Source organism: Strongylocentrotus purpuratus, unplaced genomic scaffold (genome assembly GCF_000002235.5).
Source record: "Strongylocentrotus purpuratus isolate Spur 01 unplaced genomic scaffold, Spur_5.0 spur5_scaffold_20, whole genome shotgun sequence".
Taxonomy (NCBI): domain Eukaryota; kingdom Metazoa; phylum Echinodermata; class Echinoidea; order Camarodonta; family Strongylocentrotidae; genus Strongylocentrotus; species Strongylocentrotus purpuratus.
Genome location: NW_022145606.1, coordinates 9,532,243 through 9,551,742, shown reverse-complemented (window position 1 = coordinate 9,551,742; position 19,500 = coordinate 9,532,243). Strand labels below are relative to the sequence as shown.

At 36.3% G+C, this 19,500-nt stretch overlaps 1 protein-coding gene across 1 annotated transcript; it reads right to left on the bottom strand.

Annotated features, from left to right (window-relative positions):
* Nucleotides 1–5,295: 5,295 nt before the first annotated feature.
* On the bottom strand, nucleotides 5,296–19,106 carry LOC105445554 (aldehyde dehydrogenase, dimeric NADP-preferring). Its single transcript, XM_030992721.1, has 14 exons — nucleotides 19,026–19,106; nucleotides 18,300–18,364; nucleotides 17,481–17,624; nucleotides 16,634–16,729; nucleotides 15,433–15,568; nucleotides 13,847–13,932; nucleotides 12,464–12,627; nucleotides 11,391–11,621; nucleotides 11,135–11,261; nucleotides 10,247–10,317; nucleotides 9,383–9,498; nucleotides 8,353–8,488; nucleotides 6,321–6,456; nucleotides 5,296–5,690 (listed from the first exon to the last, which is right to left on the bottom strand). Exons 1-14 carry the CDS (start codon nucleotides 19,045–19,047, stop codon nucleotides 5,676–5,678), a joined length of 1,545 nt encoding a protein of 514 aa, XP_030848581.1. The 5' UTR covers nucleotides 19,048–19,106; the 3' UTR covers nucleotides 5,296–5,675.
* Nucleotides 19,107–19,500: the final 394 nt, after the last annotated feature.

Below are 19,500 nucleotides of genomic sequence, written 5' to 3'. Positions count from 1 at the left end.
TGGTCTTTATATACGACGCCCTAAATGTGAAATATCTCTCAAAGCTGCAGTATCTAAAAATAGCTCACGGTCGGTTACTGGGAATTTCTAGTCTTTTAGAAGACAATTTTATAAACATTTGGTACAAGATTATCAATATTTCACCACACAAAGACTCTCTTATTATACTAGTGCACCATATAGACAATTTATATTCTATGAAGCTATTCAATGAATTTTGCATTGTAGAATATGACTGAAAATACATTTTATACCAATTGGAAATCGAAATATTCGTTATAAAGGCTAGCTGAACTGTTGAAGCTTGGCAAAAGATGGCGATAAACATAAAATAAATATGGGTCACATACCTTCATGGACAATTATGGCAGAAAAAATATTCATATTACACAATTTACCCAAATCTTACATATTGTTTATTACTATAATCATATAGTTGATAGATTTGTTTCGTGGCAATGCTATGCGTGAAACAGATTCAAGGCTTTTTTTGTATGTCACAATTAAATCAAAGAAAAATGCTCATTGAGGATATATAATTAATTCGATCTTGAAAAAATAAAAAATAAATTCTCATACTTTATAACTCATACTGGATTTAAAGAAGAGTTATTCATGTGATTTCTTTTCATTTTACACATTTCAAGTGTTATTAATTGGCAAATCATGCGATATGCTTATACTGCAATATCAGCTAAACCTGTCTCATATAATACCTCGATCTCTTTATAGAGGCCTCTGTCATATTGTCGCCTTGTATTTTGTCTCCCTCGACTAGCAAGAATGGTACAGTCAAACCTGTCTATAGCGACCGCCCAAGGGAAACACAAAAAGTGGCCATTGTATATAGACAGGTGGTCTTTGTAGACAGGTTCCTCTAGTACATGATTCAACGATCGAGAAACCATTTTCAAGGGAAACAACAAACGGGCCTTTGTAGACAGGTGGTCTTTGTAGACAGGTGGTCACTACAGCAGGTTTGACTGTATATTGAAAAACCTGTCTAGCGGCCAAGTGTACCTGTCTCCATCAGTGGCCATCAAATTATCTGATTCCCTTGAGAGGTCTTTAAAAGACAGGTTTGACAGTATCATCTTTTATAAGTATCAGAACACTGAAATCTGAAGGGGATTAAATATGGGGTGAACTATATCACCTGTATAATTATAAAGGCTATAGCTGCTCAAGGAAAACGTGAAAAGTGGTCTTTATAGACAGGTGGCGTGTAAACAAAGTTGGTCGCTAAAGTAGGTTTCCCTTTATATTATATAGTTAAACACGCTTCAACTTTATATTATCTATGCAAACGATATGACCTTGATTGTGTGGTTGTCACATTCGGCGTTTCTTTCTTTCTTCTCCTTTTGATGAAAATGAATGCAGCTATATAGTACTGCCGATTGTAGACCTAGTTATCGTTGACCGTTATAACAAGTCAAAATATTGTCCGAGCAAGAGAGAGAGAGAGAGAGAGAGAGAGAGAGAGAGAGGGGGAGATTGGAGCTCAGGAGTGATGAGAGAGAAGAGAGAGAGAGAGAGAGAGAGAGAGAGAGAGAGAGAGAGAGGAAGTGAAGGGGAGATTGGAGCTCAGGAGTGATGAGATATGTATATATATATATATATATATATATATAGAGAGAGAGAGAGAGAGAGAGAGAGAGAGAGAGAGGGAGAGATGAGAAAGAGCAGTTTCGTATGGAATCGAAAGAGAGAAAAAGAGATACCGTATGGCTATAGTTCAAGGCTCGAAAGGGATATCGGTTTTGTTTTGATATTTAGATTAAAAAGGCTTTCTGATATTTATTTTTTGTGGGGGGGGGGGGGGGGATGGGGCCTTTTATTGTATCGATCTGTAGGCCGAACGAAAACAAAATTCCTTCGTTTCATAAAAGGCTGAGCCCATATATTTTAATTTTGCTTTAACGAATCGACAGCAACTCTCTTAGTCTTACGGGTATCCGAAAAGACAATTATAACACTGTTATGTACAGCCTCATTAATTAGCGACTCATTGTGACGTCATAAAGGCTTATTGTCATAATTGATTGGATGACGTCATCCGCGCGCTATCAAGCGCGCATTTTCGATATTTGTCAATATAAAAACCGCAATGCATTATGGGAATACCTCAAGGCTGTCGATCAAACGATGAAGATGAAAAGATTAATGGAATAATTTATCATAATTGTAGCACCTATGAATAAATTATTTGACACTGGCCTAATTGTGGAAACATTTTTTTTTTCACGCAGTAAGTGTAACTGGGCAAATTCCAAAATAGATATGGATGCATTATCGCACGTTGCTTATTTGCATTGCAAATTAAATGATGGGACCAATAATTATTAATCAAAACGAATATGTTTTTCATGCAGTGGGTTAAACCTCCATGATGGACAACACAGACAACCGCAATTAGACGTTTCAGCTGTATACAATTAGATTCAAGCAACGCAAGCCCCAACAAATCTATGATGTGCGCCTTTTTCCTCAGAGATTAAGAATTTCTTGTAATAATTTTATTACGTTTAAAGTGTATTTGTATAGTTACCAAGAAAAAAATGAATATGTTCATACATTTTTGTTCATACTTTCTGTAATTATACATGTATTACTTTTGTTTATCTTTCTGTTGGAAATGAAATAAATATGAATTGAATTGAATATGCTTCTGTAATTTATATCATTCTTAAAATTCTTCTTATTCCCTCTTTATTATTCTTTCTTATGACTTTTCTGAATCGTTTCATTATCCTCAATATAATCATCATCATCCTCCTCCTCAGCAACATAATCATCGTCACCATCATTATCATCCTCACGTTTGACCTGTACAACCTCTACAACAAAACTCCATCATAGATTAGAGAAGGAATACGCATTGCACTCCACATGGTCTTTAGAGTAATAATATAGAATGATGACAAAAGTGTTGAGCCAATTATCATTTTATTGCTAAAATAGAAGAATTATGTGTCAAACGCAAAATCACAACATTAATTGAATGAAGCAATTTCAAAAGTGAATAGAATTAGAATAAACATAATGATACATTTATATTCATATGACATACCCTGATTAATTCACTAATTAAGTAAGTTAGTACAAAGTTTGCATTAAATGCATTTCTTCAAGATTTGCCCTCAACACTGACATTATTATATCAAAATATACATCACAATGCCATAACAAATTTATATCGCATTATGTTTTGTTTAATACAAAATAACATTTAGAATGTACCAATTGTAAAAGTTAACAAAATTAGAATAAAAACAATAATACACTAACATGTAAATAATACTACTACTAATAATAGTGGCTACTTGTATAGTGCCCAGGCCCATCTTTCAGTGCTCATGACATTACATCATTAAAGTTGGCATTAAATGCATTTCTTCAGGATGTGACCTTTAAAAATGCCAATTACATATCTTTATTGCATAATCTTTTGCTTAATACAAAACAACGTTTGAAATGTAGCATTTCTAAAAACAAACATAATTAGAATAAATGATACATGTATACAATTTTACATTCCAACAACATGACATTTATTACAAAATCTTGATTTCATTAAGTTTAAAATAATGTTATTATTATTCTGTAAGAAGTACGCCATATATTTTGGCACACTGGGATAGTTTCCTCTAAAAAAATCCTATAAATATGTTGTACTAAGTTGTACAGACCATGCCTCCGAGACAATTGCTCTACATCTGGCCTTGTTTCATAAAACTTGTTATCAATAACAAGTCACAATAACTGTTATAAGCTACTGAAATCATTTCATTTGATTGGCTGAGAGCAAATTTGTTATTGATAACAATTTTTATGAAACAGGGCCAAGGACCCTACACTATACCTAACCCCAATCCCAATCTACATCCCAAATGCATACCTAACAATAAATTTCAACCCTAATACGTTTGCCAAAATGCACCAGTGGACAATCGTCTCAGGGACAAATATTGCACCATTGTATGTTTATTTTTTCTTCTTCAATCAATGATTTTAGAGTTGTAAAATACCCTGAAAATAATACAGCACAGTTGTGTTCATACAATAAGTGTTTATAATGTGAAAGTTTGGGTATATGCTTCTACAAATGGATTAAACCAAACTCGTTTGATGAAATTTTTATGCTACTTTCTGGTTGTGCTCACAAACATATTTCTTATCTACAACATATCGCCACTATTTCATGAGTTGAAGTATCGCCAGTTCACAATTAGTACACGGTAAGGATGGCCCACTGAAACATGCATAAATATTTTAACCCTTTGTTTGCCACCATTGCCAAAAGGCACCAGTCACTTGTTTGCCACACATGCAGATCGGCACAAAACAATAGCCATCAATTCATTTAAGAATGAAGCTTTACATAATTACGGTCTTTAAGGACAGGTTCCTTTAGTACATGTTTCAATGAGAAACAATTTTCAAGGCAAAAAAAAAAAAAGTGGTCTTTGTAGACAGGTGGTCATTATAAAGCAGGTTTGACTGTATCCAATTGTATTCAAACTATCACCTGCCTATTTCCCCAATATCCCTGCCTTCCAAGACAAACAATTAAGGATTGATTTATAATCAATTTGCTCATTAAAAAAATAGATATATAAAAATAAAGATTATTATAATTGCATGTATCATAACAGAGAGAGTTGTAGTGATGAGTGACATATATAAACAAATCGTCCCTATTTTCACGAAGTGACGGTAGTGAATGAGGCCGCCATCCATCTCCAGCCTAACCGCTCACGATGGTGGTCTCCTGCGTTCCAAATTACCTCTCTAATTTATTGAAAATATTTTATATTTCTTATGTTATTGTATGCTTCGTACATGTTTATCGAATGATATAATTGTACATGATTTTTCATTCAATTACTTTTGTAAACATTGTATTCATTGTATTTGTTATTGTTCGAAATTTTGTACTTTGACTTTGAATTTGTATATTTTTGAACGCAGAAATAAAATCAATCAAACAAACAAACAAAATTGCATACAATGTGAATGCAGATTTTCCTCACTACCGTCACTTCGTGAAAACAGGAATGAAATATCAAATGGGTTCATTACTGACCACATCTAAGATTTCAATATATATCTCATGACTTTAACAAGCTGATATCCCTTCTAGAGCTTGAATCAGGCAATACATCAAAGGATATATTACTACGGTAAGTCATTAATGTTTATAATGCCACAATTAGGGAGAGAGAGACAGAGAGAACAAGATGTAATACATAGAAAGAAAGAGACAAAGAGTTGAGGGGAGGCCTGGAGGGAGGGAAAAGAGAGGGAGAGAGAGAGAGAGAGAAACGTGACTGAGAAAGGAAGCATTAAATTAAAACGACATAATTTTACACAAATCTATTATTTCAGATAATCACATCAAACAATGTATACACAAAGAAGACAACTGCATCTATACAAGCAATTTATATGATTTGATCATAACAATCTTAATCATTTTGCAGAAAGTTCAATTTTTCAGGAATTATTTTGTTCAGACGTCGCCTTCAGGTTAATCTTGCAACCTAAAACGGTCTGATCTGAGATTGTTTAATTGCACATTTCATGTGTTGTAACCACCTTTAGAGTTTGCAAGGGAAACAAGAAGAAGAATGTGATATTCTTGCTCATCTCCATTGCATGAAGACTGGCCATTAAGATAGAAAAACCTGTAAAGAAAATAAGAGAGAAGATGAGAAAGACATAATACTGCAATTATGGAATTTGGTGCAAATCTCTTATCATTGATTATCATAATTCATGGAAATTGCATTCCATAGAAATTCTTTAATGGAACATGTATCTTCTTTCTTCTTCTCTTCCTTTATCCTCTCCGTGTTCTTATTTGCCTTCTTCTTCTTTTCTTTTGACCAATTCCTTTTCTTCTTCTTCTTCTACTCCTTCTTCTTCTTTTCCTTCTCCTCATTCTTCTTCTTCTTCTTCTTCTTCTTCTTCTTCTTCTTCTTCTTCTTCTTCTCCTCCTCCTCCTTCTCCTTCTTCTTCTTCTTTTTTTCTTCTTCTTCTTCTTCTTCTTCTTCTTCTTCTCCTCCTCCTTCTCCTTCTTCTTCTTCTTCTTCTTCTTCTTCTTCTTCTTCTTCTTCTCCTCCTCCTCCTCCTCCTTCTCCTTCTTCTTCTTCTTCTTCTTCTTCTTCTTCTTCTTCTTCTTCTTCTCCTCCTCCTCCTCCTTCTCCTTCTTCTTTTTCTTTTTCTTCTTCTTCTTCTTCTTTTTCTTCTCCTCCTCCTTCTCTTCTCTTGTCTTCTTCATTCTTCATCTATTAAATGCATAATCAATGAATTACCTTGTAAAGCACAGCTAGTAGCACCACGACTACGGCCACTCGAAGGAACATAGACATGGTCCTATTCTTGAGTTTCTTTCTCAGTGCCCAGGCAATGATGGATGTCTTACGATCCGTGAATGGTGCGTAGAATAACCTGAAGGAAGAAAAAAGTCATAGAGATACTCTATTCTTATAGAGATGTTGCAGTCAATAATAATAATAATAATAGTCTGTTCTTTTATAGCGCATTTCAGGACCGAAGGCCCTCTCAAAGCGCTTTACAATGTACAATGTACGTTCACATAATAATTACTCGAAGCATTCATCTAAAAGGTGAGTTTGCAGCGCTCTCTTAAAAACGTCAACATCAGTCATGGAGCGTAGCGACACTGGGAGAGCGTTCCAAAGTTTTGGTCCACCACATGCAAATGCCTGTCACCATAGGTTTTTGTGGCTCCATGATTGAGGGTGAGAAGGTGTTGAGAAGATGACCACAAACGCCTTGGTGGTATGTACGGTGGATATGTCACCCGGACTGTGGATCACAAGGTCCAGGGTTCGAATCCACCCGCTGCACTAATGTCCTTTGGCAAGACATTAATCTACATTTGCCACACTCGACCCAGGTGAGGTAAATGGGTACCTGGTAGGATTATTTCTTGACATGCACTGTGTGCTGATAACGGCTGCCGGAGCTAAAGGTAGGGTAATCATTTCCAAAGCTCTTTGGAATTGCATAGGGATGCTATGCAATAACAGATTATTATTATATTTTATTATCATCGAGTGGAACGCAGAACATGAGTTTGTTTGATTCATGCTTCGACATGAAACGATAGATGTCTTATGGTCTTATGAAAGGGGCGTAGTAACGGTTGAAACGAGAAACCGCAAATACATGTATGTTGAATTCTTGAGTTGGAAGAAAGTAAACAAAGTTGTATGATATTTGCTGCAGGATGTAATTATAGGGTTCCTATAGCTGGTGAAATGGGTTTATTGCATTTGTGTATGAAAAGCAGGTGAACTGTACAATAAAAATAATAATATTTGGTTCTTGTATAGCGTGTATCACATTATACATCTCTATGCACTTCCAAAGAACTTTGGAAATTATTAACCTAGCTTTAGCTCCGGCAATCGTAAATCTCAGCGCACAGTGCATTTCAAGGAATAATCCTACGAGGTACCCATTTATCTCACCTGGGTCGAGTGTGGCAATTGTAGATTAATATCTTGCCAAAGGACATTAGTGCTGCGGCGGGACTCAAACCGCGGACCTTGTGATCGACAGTCCGGTGACATATCCACTCGTCCACGACACCTCTACTACACATGTTCCAGCGATTACTGTTCTCCTGTCAATTTGTTATAATAGCCTAATTCCTAACATTAATTTGGGATCGAAGATACATGTAATAAACCCCTCAAAAATAGTTTGGAAACTCAAGTTTGATTGAATATAACACTTTGTTTAGTATCATTATTAGAAAGTTATTGGTTCCTCTTTAAAGCCTATCTGTACTAGTTTGGCTGGGAGGGGTTAGACCTCCATGCATGGTCACTGACAGGTGGTTATCTCATCAAATAAGCTCTCTATTAACTACATAAGAAAAAGGGGACCATGGGGGACCAAGGGTCACCACTTAGGCATTGTTTGCTATATAGAGGGTGCAAGTAGCTATAAGTTGGGCAGTGGGGCTTTAAAACAGTATCCTTTATGTTATGTTTTGCAGCCATGGAATTACACATTATTCTCCTTTGCTCTACATCATTCTTGCTTATGATAGTTGGCCTCTGCATTTATCTGGATTATTTTAACTTACCTCCATACTTTCAAGCTTTCAATGATATATATATATATATATATATGCATTTTATTTGTGTGTTTTTAAGTTGTAACTCTTTATGTAAATCAATTATATTGTATACTATTATTATTATTTGAATGTTTTATATTTGATTTATCAATAAATGCAGAAACATCTGCACAAAAAAAAAAATAAATAAAATAAATAAAATAAAATAAAATAAAATCATTATCACCCACCTTCGGACCAGTTCAGATACGGTGTACATGGGGTCTACCATACATGCCTTGCGATGCGAGAAAGCCTCGTATGTGAACCTGCCGTGATAATTCCCTGTGCCACTGTTCCCTATGCCTCCAAATGGCAGAGTCTCAACTGAAAACGAGAAAGGAATATACACTCAGCAAAACAAGAAAAGAAAGTGGACACTCTTTATTGTATATAATAAAATCGAAGAAAATTAGTACTCTACCAACACCACTTAAAGATGAAGTTGAGTTCTGGTCATGCGATTGCATTGTGAAAGAAACGGTGTGGAACCGACCAGAAAAGGTTGATCATCTATCATATAAGAATTTGTGTGTATTGCAAGGTTCTGGAATCATCAAAATGATAAGAAATTTTGGCCAAGTCTTGGTAAAGTTACAAACACTTGCACAGAAGGATGTATATGGGACTTCACGAACACGTGGCGTAAAAAGCCGCCCCCCCCCCACGATTTTTACGATGTTACATGCATATAGAATATGAAGGCATTTGGAGAGCCATGCTTTTCAGGGAACATGTCTTAACTCATGTTCTTCCACACTTGCATAATAAGAATGAGTAATGCTCACAAATTATTTTTCACCTCTTCCCAGAACTCAACCCTCTCTTTAAGATCAAGTTTTGAACTTTCACGTTTGGATGAGCACTTTCATTTAAAGCGTATCTGCACTATTTTGGCCAGGAGGGATTAGACCACATGGCGAGGTCACTGACAGGTGGTTATCTCATCCAATCAACTCTCAATTAACATGAGAAAAAGGGGACCATGTGTGACCAACAGGCACCGATTAGGCATTGTTTGCTATATAGAGGGTGCAAGTAGCTATAAATAGTGCAGTGGGGCTTTAACCATTAAAAGGTGTGTTGAAAATAAGTGCAAAAATACAGCAAGTATCCATTCAGTGTACTGATCATGTCTGAATAAAGGACTGGAGTCGACTCAGACCGACGTCAAGTCTCATTAATTGCAAAGACTGCATTATAAAAGCAAACTCGGCTTACCCCCTCCCTGTACGAAGCACTCGTTGCCGCTGAACATCCCACTCGAGGTCTGGTTACGGAATTGATCTATGACACCCCTGTCACTGGAGAAGACGTACAGAGCAAGAGGCTTCTCCCTGTAAGAAGAAGAAAAAAAAATTATTCATCGACCCTCATTATTTATTAATTTACTCCTGATGTCCTATCCTTTTCATCATTGTCAATGTGTAATACCAGAATATAAGAATATTTCTATCTTGTCTATCTTTTATTTTGATGGTTCTTCTATGATTATAAACACGACGATATAGTTTTCAATATACACATTACGTATTTGTACAATGTGTGACTAAATTTTTTTTTCATGTATTCTTGCGATTTTGAATAAATAAAAAGAATTGAATTGAATTGAATTGAATACGTCATTATTTTTCCTTTTTGTTCAGTCAATTGGTTTATTACCCCTTATAAAATATGACATCTAAATGTATTCTTGTTTTTTCAATTGTTGAGAAGACGCGATGGATTACAGGCAGAGCAGTGGTCTCTAACTTGGAGGTCTGGGGTTCGAAACCTAGACAAAATGCTTGTGTCCTATGGTAAGGCATTAATCCTCATTACCAAGTCTCTTGAAAAAGACTTCTCCTTCGTTCAATTGGTTGCTTATTTACAAGCATTGAAGTGTTTTCTTTTTTAGCAGCCAGGTAAAAAAAAACAATAAATCTTCTGTATTATTCTTTTAAACAACAAAATGCAATCTTTAAGTATATTTGCTCTTCATGAATATTCTTTTAGTCACATTTAAATTTTGCTAGAAAAGCCTAGCTCCACTAAAGAATTTTTAAAATGTTGCCAAACTTGTAAAATATAAATTATCATATCAACCTGCTATTGATGTAACGAATGGCTTCCTCTGCACTATCCAGGTTCAAGATAGGCCAAACAGGACCAAAAATCTAAAATGTATTAATCACATCAAAATGATATATAAGGGCTAGTCTAACAAATTTTCCCAAATAAACATGAGAAAACTTTATAAAGAGAGACCTCAATAATAACAAGAGGCATTTGCACTGTGCTATCTATTAATTTATTTGTCCTGATTTATGTTTCTTGAGAGTGTGACATATTCAAGCTTTAATCAAAGGCCTTAATTCAACCAGTCCACAATTCCTTCTTGAATTTATACAACAATAAAATAAAAGTATCAATTTAGAAGGGGTAAAAATGATCTGGTTGTTAAACGGGTTCTAGAAATTCTAATCCGAGTCGCACAAATTTTGAAATGCTATGCCAAAGCACGGACAGCTGATTTTCTTCCGGCAGTTTTGACACATTCATAGTGATGACAATACATTTATACACACCTCTCAAAGGTCAAGATTGATGTAACACAAATCATATTAACATAATGACAAATAAAACAACAACAATAAAGTAAGAAAATAGCAAGAATAATAAAATGAAAGGAGTATACATATGAAAATATAACCAAATAACAAATATTAAAATGTATGGTACAAAAAGTAGTAACAAAAAGTCAGAGTAATTTAAATAAAATAGGAAAAGGATAGCAAGAGATAAATAAATTAGAAACAGGAAAAAAGAAAGAAGAGAAAAGAGGGTTATCTAAGCGACAAAACGGAAAAAGAGAAAGGATTAAAGTGGATAGAGAGAGAAAAAAGAACCCAGTGATAAACAAAGGACATAATTATAAAGTGCAAATAAATTCTTGCCAACTTGAGGATAACCACCATATGAACTGATTCTTACTTCATCTTGCATGATCCTGTCTGTATCCTTGGCATTAACGACCACAGTGGGTGCGATGTAGAGATCATCTTCATCAGACTCTCCTCCGATCACTATCTCTTGTCCGTCTAGGAGGGCGCAAACACGTCTGGAGAGGAGTATGCAAAGATATTTACAGTGCGTCCCAGAAAAAACGAAATCGAGAATTATTGATGTTTTATCATAACTTAATCACATTAAGGAAGGTGGGGGGGATGGACAAATACCTGTGACTCACTTGAAATGCCTGACGTTGACCATCCTGCCGTAGTCTTTGGACTTCTTGGGGTTATCACCAAAGAATTCCTTGAGCGCCTTCTTCAGGCTCGAGACCACCCTGTCCGTCTGGTCCCTGTGGCAGATGATGAAGTCAGGCGCAACGCAGGTCTGGCCAGAGTTATAGAACTTGGCTGAAGCAGTGCGATGGATGGCAACATCAATGTCACAGTTGGAGCCAATGTAGAAGGGGCTGTTGAGGGAATAGATTTATAAGTTTGAAATGGGGTCCAGTATTGAATTCCGGTACAACTCAGGTTTGGCCAGAGTTGTAGAACTTGGCTGAAGCGGTGCGGTGGATGGCAACATCAATGTCACAGTTGGAGCCAATGTAGAGGAGGCTGTTGAGGGAACAGTGGTATTGGTAATGAAGACAGTATAGACAATAGATATCACTTGTGATTAACAGCCTATCCATCACCTAACCCATACACAATACATCCATCCATGTATCTGTCGCTTAATCAGCCATCTCTACGTCCATCCATCTATCTAATGCGTCTTATTCTTTTGTTAGTTTTATACTGTTTTTATTTTTGCTTGTGAGCTTTGGTGATTTTCATTATTTATATTTACGTGTATTAGATTTTTTTTCTGTTCGGGACCAGCATGTAAAACAGATTTTGTATCTACAATGTATATCCTGATTAAATATATTTCAATAAAAAATATAACAAAAATATCTATCCATGTATCAATCAAGACATTCTATGATCCTTTAATCCCTCTCTTCATCCTTACAATTTGTGTGTATCTGGGTTTTAACAAACATATGTGAATCAGATATGATTATTAACGTCTGCTCACCAATCTTCAAAATTTACCATCCAAAAGTTTTGAACTGTAGTCGGCTTGGGTCAGTTTGTAGGCAAAGACAGAGAGCTGACCAAGTGGTCTTACCGCTAGACCAACTTACATTTATCTATCCAACCACCAATCAATCTGTCTATCCATCTCTCCACGAATCTGTTGTTGTATCCCTCTATCCATCCATCCACATATCCATCCATCCATCCACCCACTCATCCATCTTACCACTTTCCTCCCAGTTCCAGAGTAACCGAAGTAAGATGTTTAGCCGCAGCCGTCTGTACAATCTTCCCTACCGTGCTGTTGCCAGTATAGAAGATATGATCAAACCGCTGCTCTAGAAGGGCCGTCGTCACAACGGCATCACCATTAATCACTGGGAAACAGCTCTGTAAGCAAACAAGAGTCAAAAGAATTTATAGTGAAACTAAATTGCAGACAAATTGGATTATACTCTTTAATAATGATGATGATAGCCTCTTGGTGCTTCTCTACAATGTCAATATCTCACAAATTCAATAGTCTTGGTCAGTGTTTCAAATTTAGATTATTTTCCATAAGTCTTTGTTGGCATTATTACCATTGATGCACCACCATAGCCAACAATTATGGTCTAAATACGTCTTTTGTGGCAATAGGCCTACATGTTAGAGCTACAGTGTACCTAAGAATTTGGAATGATGTTTATGTTTGGAATTAGAATTGTGTATTATGCGGTTTTAAACCTTAAACAAAAAAGAAGACATAAATTGTCCTCCAACTAAATTTGTACTTCCTGCACTTTCACCCCTCTCTTTATCTCTTCATCACAGCCATCACCGTTTCACGCTCTATTTACCGTCTCCTCCTGTTATCTTCTCATACATCTCATGTCACTCCCACCCAAACATCATTTTTGTATACAGGAATGATTAAATTTAATAAAGGAATACCACCCCTTCAAGCTTAGCTTTGTCCTCCTATAGTAATGCCTATCATTATTAATTATTATTAGCTTTAATATGTGGCGATTCTTCTTCATTACTATTTTATGTTAATATCAGTGAGAATGTAAGTACTTTTAAAGGTAAAGACCAGTATTGGAAATGCCCCAATTTCAAAAAATGAAATGGAAGCTCTCATTATCAATCATGTGAAAGAATATGTTTTGACTAATACATGATAAAAGTTTGCCGGGAAACCGCCTACTAATTCATATATTTGGTAAATTTGTTTCTCTCATGGTCTGTGAGAGATATAGGGTAGTCCCATATACATCTTTCTGTGTATAGTGCTTGTAACTTTACGAAGAATGGGCCAAATTTCTTATCATTTTGATGATTCCAGAACCTTGCAGATGCTAGATGCTAGATGATCAACCTTTTCTGATCGATTCCACAACGTTTCTTTCACAATGCAATCGCATGACCATAACTGGTCTTTACCTTTAATACTTTGATTATGTACTAATGAGATATATCATGATTATGTTGTAATCTGCCATTTTGGATAAACAAAACAAAGAGAAAGAAATGAATTCAATAAAATTGAATCAAATAAAAACTGCAATCCTACCCCCATATCTGTTTCTTTTTTTTATTGGTTGCCACTGAATGATGTAATACTCACACTGTCCATGTACTTGGGAAAGAGTTCTTCAAAGAGTTTAGCAGTCGCTGGGCTTATTTCAGATGGTTTGATAACAGCTGTATTACCTAGAGATAAAACAGAGAAGACAACTTTGATTTTTTTTTTTAAACTCTTCAATATTACAACCGATGATCATACAAGTTAGATCATTGCTTTAATAATTAGGACCAGAAAGCACAAAAATTAGGACCACAACGCGATTATACTGAATTGCCTACCAGTATATTTTATAGAAACTTATAGTTTGGTCATAAATTATCTTTAATATTTTGAGCTCCCTATAATGCCAGTCTCTTTTTCTCTTTAAGGCCCTTTTACACTTTCACGGATCGCATCACGGATCGCATCACGGATCATCCCGGATCGTCGCTCCGGGATCATCCGTGTTATCTCAGGCATTACCGTGTATACACCGGGGAGGCATCCGGCGTGATCCTTGGCGTACCGGCATATCCGGGGAAAAAATTAAGCTTGCTTAATTTTTCATCCCGGAGTTCACGGATGAGACAATCCGTCCTCTTCCCTGTAGGCACCGTGTACCTCCGTGTAGCCGCCGAATACATCCGGGACAGTCCGTGTAGACACCGGGAGGTCCGTATTAACACCAGTTTCATCCGGGTTTGAAATTCCGTATATCAAATAATAATAATTATAATAATAATAACAATATTTATAAAGCGCAACATATCCATCTCTAGAGATGCTCAAGGCGCATAAAAATAATTTAAATTAATATTTAACATACTTAAGATTAAAGAAATATTAAATGTTAACTTGCATTAGATCATACAAATTCATGGTGCCAAGGTACATACAATGTGGCACAGTGTTATTGTTTGTTTTGCATGCTCAAGTCACCCGTCAACATTCCGGAGATATCCCATTAGACAACGTACACCTCCGTGTAAGGACCGTAGCCCAGCACCCAGTAGCCTCCGTGCTCTTCCTTGAAATCCGTCTTAGCTCCATATGCGTTTCCGGCGTGGTCCGCGTTGCTACCTTGTCTGTCCGTGGAGACACCTTACTTGCCCGTGTATACACCAAATTCGGAACATATCCACACCGGCATCGAGAAGAAATCGTGGTGTCGCACGCCGGAACACCCCGGATTAAGATCCCGGATGATCCGTGATGCGATCCGTGAAAGTGTAAAAGGGCCTTTAAGGCATAACAAAAAAGATGTTGCATTGCCCTTTGCAACCGATTCAAAAATCTTAAAATCTACTGTCGGCTTTTTAATAAAAATTAAACAGTGTTTTAGAAGAACAAAAGTTTAATAAAATATTTTTGTTGGTTTAAATTGGATATAAATGAACGAAGTCAACAAATTATTCCCAAATTTTCTTTCGTCTTCTGCCCTCGTTTCTTAATCCTGTTAGCCTAAAAAAATATACCCCGGCCTCGTGTACGTGTATATATCGCTGCACTAGCTAGAAGCCAGAGAGATTTGGGGGCATTGAGGGAAAAAAGAATAAAGAGAAGAAAATGATATCTGACCGACCAACCCAGGTTCTGGCACCTAAAGGGCAACACAACATCATTTTTTTTAGGCCTAATCGTCTCACCTGCCGCTATGGCTCCTATGAGTGGGTGTATAGGCAACTGAAAGGGATAGTTCCAGGCTCCGATAATTAGCACCACTCCTAGTGGGTCTCTCTGGATGTAGCACTGTTTGCCAACTCCTGCAAAGGGGATAGCAACCTATGGGAAAAAGAGAAAAGATAATAGAGCAGTTCATGTCGCAAGAGAATGTTTGGGAAATAGTGGTCCGTTACTGGTCTAGGGCTGCAGTTTCTCGGAATTTATTTAGGGATAGGGATAGGGATGCCATGATGTTAAGGTATAGCATAGAGTGGTGAAGTGTGACGTCATCAAAAATCTATTTTTAGAATTTCTCAATTTTTTTCTTCATATACCGAAAGAACACCAAAAATAATGTCCAAATGTAGAAAACCAATTGAATATGTTAAATATTGGCCGAGTTATGACCATCCGAATGAATATATGTCCTATGGGAACTCAGTGTTATATGCTCTGGCTCCTAACCATTAGGAGCCAGAGCATATAACACTGAGTTCCTATAGGGAGTATCTTTATTCAGATGGTCATATCTCAGCCAATATTTAACATATTCAATTGGTTTTCGACATTTGGACATTATTTTTGATGTTCTTTCGGAAAATGAAGAAAAAATTTAGAAATTCTAAAAATAGATTTTTATGACGTCACAGCTTCGTTACTCTATTGGGTACAGGGTTGGGAATCAGTTAGGAAGGACATTTCATTTCATTCATTTTTTTCCTCATCAAGATCAAAACAATACTATTTAATCTTCAAAATGCAAACCTATATAATGAGATATCTAAAGTGTGAGGATCATGAAAAGCACATAAAATGCTTATTAAAAGTGATCAACATTAAAATTATAATCGTGGAGATGAAATACCTGTAATCTCTAAGAAAGGTGTGATATTAAGAAGTACTAATTTCTGAAAGTGATAATTCCTATAATTCTATGATTGTTAAAAGCATGGGAGAGTTTTCCATGTAAAAAACAAACAACAAACATTTGTTAATGATTTATATCATTTAGACTTATAGACTGTACTATCTTCTCCGGTTTCATCTATTGTTTGAATTCATAGAAGATAAAAACACATTGAGACTTAAGTTTACCTCAAAGTCAATGCTTATGAATTCTACTACCGATACCACCACCCCCACCACCACCACCACCACCACCACTGCTACTACTATCACTACTACCTTCTCTGGTTTCATCCATTGTTTGAGTTCATTGATGGCTAGGACACAATCATTATGACAGAAGTCTACTTCAAAGGTGACGGCTTCAAACTCGGGCTGTGTGCGAAGAGGAGAAATACATACAGAGAAAAGAGTCGGAGAGAGAGAGAGGAAGAGCAAAAATGAAGAGAGTGGAAAGAGAGAGCAAGAGAGAGACAGAGTGTGAGAGAGAGCAAGAGAGAGACAGAGTGTGAGAGAGAGCAAGAGAGAGACAGAGTGTGAGAGAGAGCAAGAGAGAGAGAGCGTGAGACATAGAGAGAGAGAGAGAGAGAAAGAGAACGTGAGAGATAGAGAGAGAGAGAGAGTGTGTGTGAGAGAGAGACAGAGAGACAGAGAGAGTGTGAGAGAGAGAGAGAGAGATAGAGAGTGTGAGAGAGAGAGAGAGAGTGTGTGAGAGAGAGAGAGACAGAGAGAGACAGACAGACAGAGAGAGTGAGAGAGAGAGAGAGAGAAAGAGAGAGATTCGAAGTCAATTGGGTAAATTTCATTAATTTTCAACATTTTGGATATATACATAAATACTTATTAGAATTTACAACTCAGTCCCTATAAAAGGTTATTATGGACACATTCTATTGTTTAAAAATCTATTCTAAATCTGTGTTTTTAATAATATGCATCTGCCATGGAAGATCGATTCCCATATATCATTCTCATACGCGAAACCAAAAAATATCTTATTTTCAGAAGATCTTATTTTCAGACCTATAAATGTTTTTGTTTAAAAAGGTCATATTCAGATTTCTTACAGAAAAAAAAAATCCAACAACATGTATAGTGTGGAGCCTTGCTGGGAGGGTTTATTTACCTTCCTGAGGTCTTTGTATAAAGCATCAACAAACGCTTGCTTGTTCTCTGCGATCATCCGTCTCAGGTTATGTAGGTGTGTGATTCTCGCTTCATACGATCTTGTCTTGCCTGCGTCAAAGGCTCTCCTGGAGCTCTCCACCACCTAGGGAATAATAATAATGAAAAAACAATCTGGACTTATATAGCGCTTTATACGGAATAGAATCCCTTAGTGCTATATAGATATCATTACCCCGGTCATCGGATTCTTTCACGCACAATATGAACCATCTCCACTCCCTGGGGAGTATTCCTACCACCCTGAGGGCATATGGCAATTACTAACACAAATGCTTAGTCATCCTACCAGGTCCCCATTTCTCTCTTAGGTATTGAGTGGCAAATGTAGATTCATGACTTGCCAAAGGACATTGCTGATTTTCTGGGGAAGACAAACAAGACAGAGATGTTTTTTCCAACATTGTCTTTTAGAAGTTAATGAAAGCATAACAGCCAAATCAACATTTTAGTATGAGACTAATAATATTGATAATTGGATCTATATAGCATCTTTTCCAGAGGATACAAGGTGCTGTCCCTCAGACAATCAACAAATGAAGATGAATCGTAGAGGTATGTTTTCAGATGTTTTTTTTAAAAGAAAGGTGAAGTACTATTTCTACAAATGCAGGGATTTTGTTCCATATGTGTGGGGCAATGGATTGAAAGGATTTGAAGCCAGCCTGCTTTGGGGCTTTGGGAATGAGAAGGGAACGAGCTGATGTTGAGCATGGGACCATTTTGTTTTATGAAGTAGAAGTAGATATATTCTACTCACCATCCCAGCATCAAATCCATCAGCCATTATATTGCTCGATGATGGGAACACTTTCCATGAACAATCTGTGTATTTAAAAAAAAAAGAGAGAAACACACATGTACAATATCATATGGGTAATTGATTTTCTAGATTGAATTCCACCATCTAAATCTAAATTGGTGTATAAAGTAGCAAGACTGTCTTGCCCAAAATGGTTTCTCTTGACTACTAGTAAGTTGCCTGGCTAAAAAAGTGCCTAAACATGCTTAATACAAATATATAGTAATATAATTATAACATTAAATACCAAAGTCCAAACCATGTTTTTTAAGTCTTTAAAATTAAAGTTTAAGAAGTGTGAATTAAAAATAAACAAGTCCATATCAAACATCTACATTTTTACAAAACTTTCTTATTTACATTAGTAGGCCAAATCTTACAAACTTTACTTAAAGTTTTGCGTTAAATGTATGTCGTCTCTTCTTGTGATCACTCTCTTGTCTGTCTGGCCTGGCTCACAGTACAGTGCCGAGGCCGAGTGCAGTGTCGCCCAATAGTAGGCAACCATACACAGTTATGATGGTACGGGACTGCCAGATCTTAATGTTGTCTATTTCGAGTCTATAATGTTCTTCCATTCTTATGCAATTAAGTTGAATCCAGAAGGAAGCAGTTAGGATATAATGCATGAAATACATAAGACCTACGTATGGTTACAATGCTATTATGCTAATATGGTCTTACCTTTATAACAATATGCGAGCATGCAAGCAGAAGCTTCCGTGAGTCCGTGTTTACTTTTTTTTCACAATGGCAATGTGCTTCAAATGCTGGGACATATTACTCCAGTTACGTACGTACTAGACTGTACGTGGCATACGTAGTAGATCTACTAGGCCTACAGCCGAAAGTCCTGTCAAAAGTGATGCTTCTCTCAACATTAATAATTAATTTATAATGACCCTTCTGTCAAAATTAATTATTAATTGGGGTATATTGATCAGCACTTATCATGGGATTCGTATATCAACAATGTTTGTATAAAGTTTTAAGTAGTGCAAATATTCTCCTAGTTTGTGTATAATTCTGTGGGGGCAAGTATATCACCGGTTGGACAGAAATAACCGTCTGATATGGGTCATATCTTTAATAAAACTAACATTTGTTGACATTCCCCAATTTATACAGACGTAGTCTCAGTGGAAGAATCGACGATATA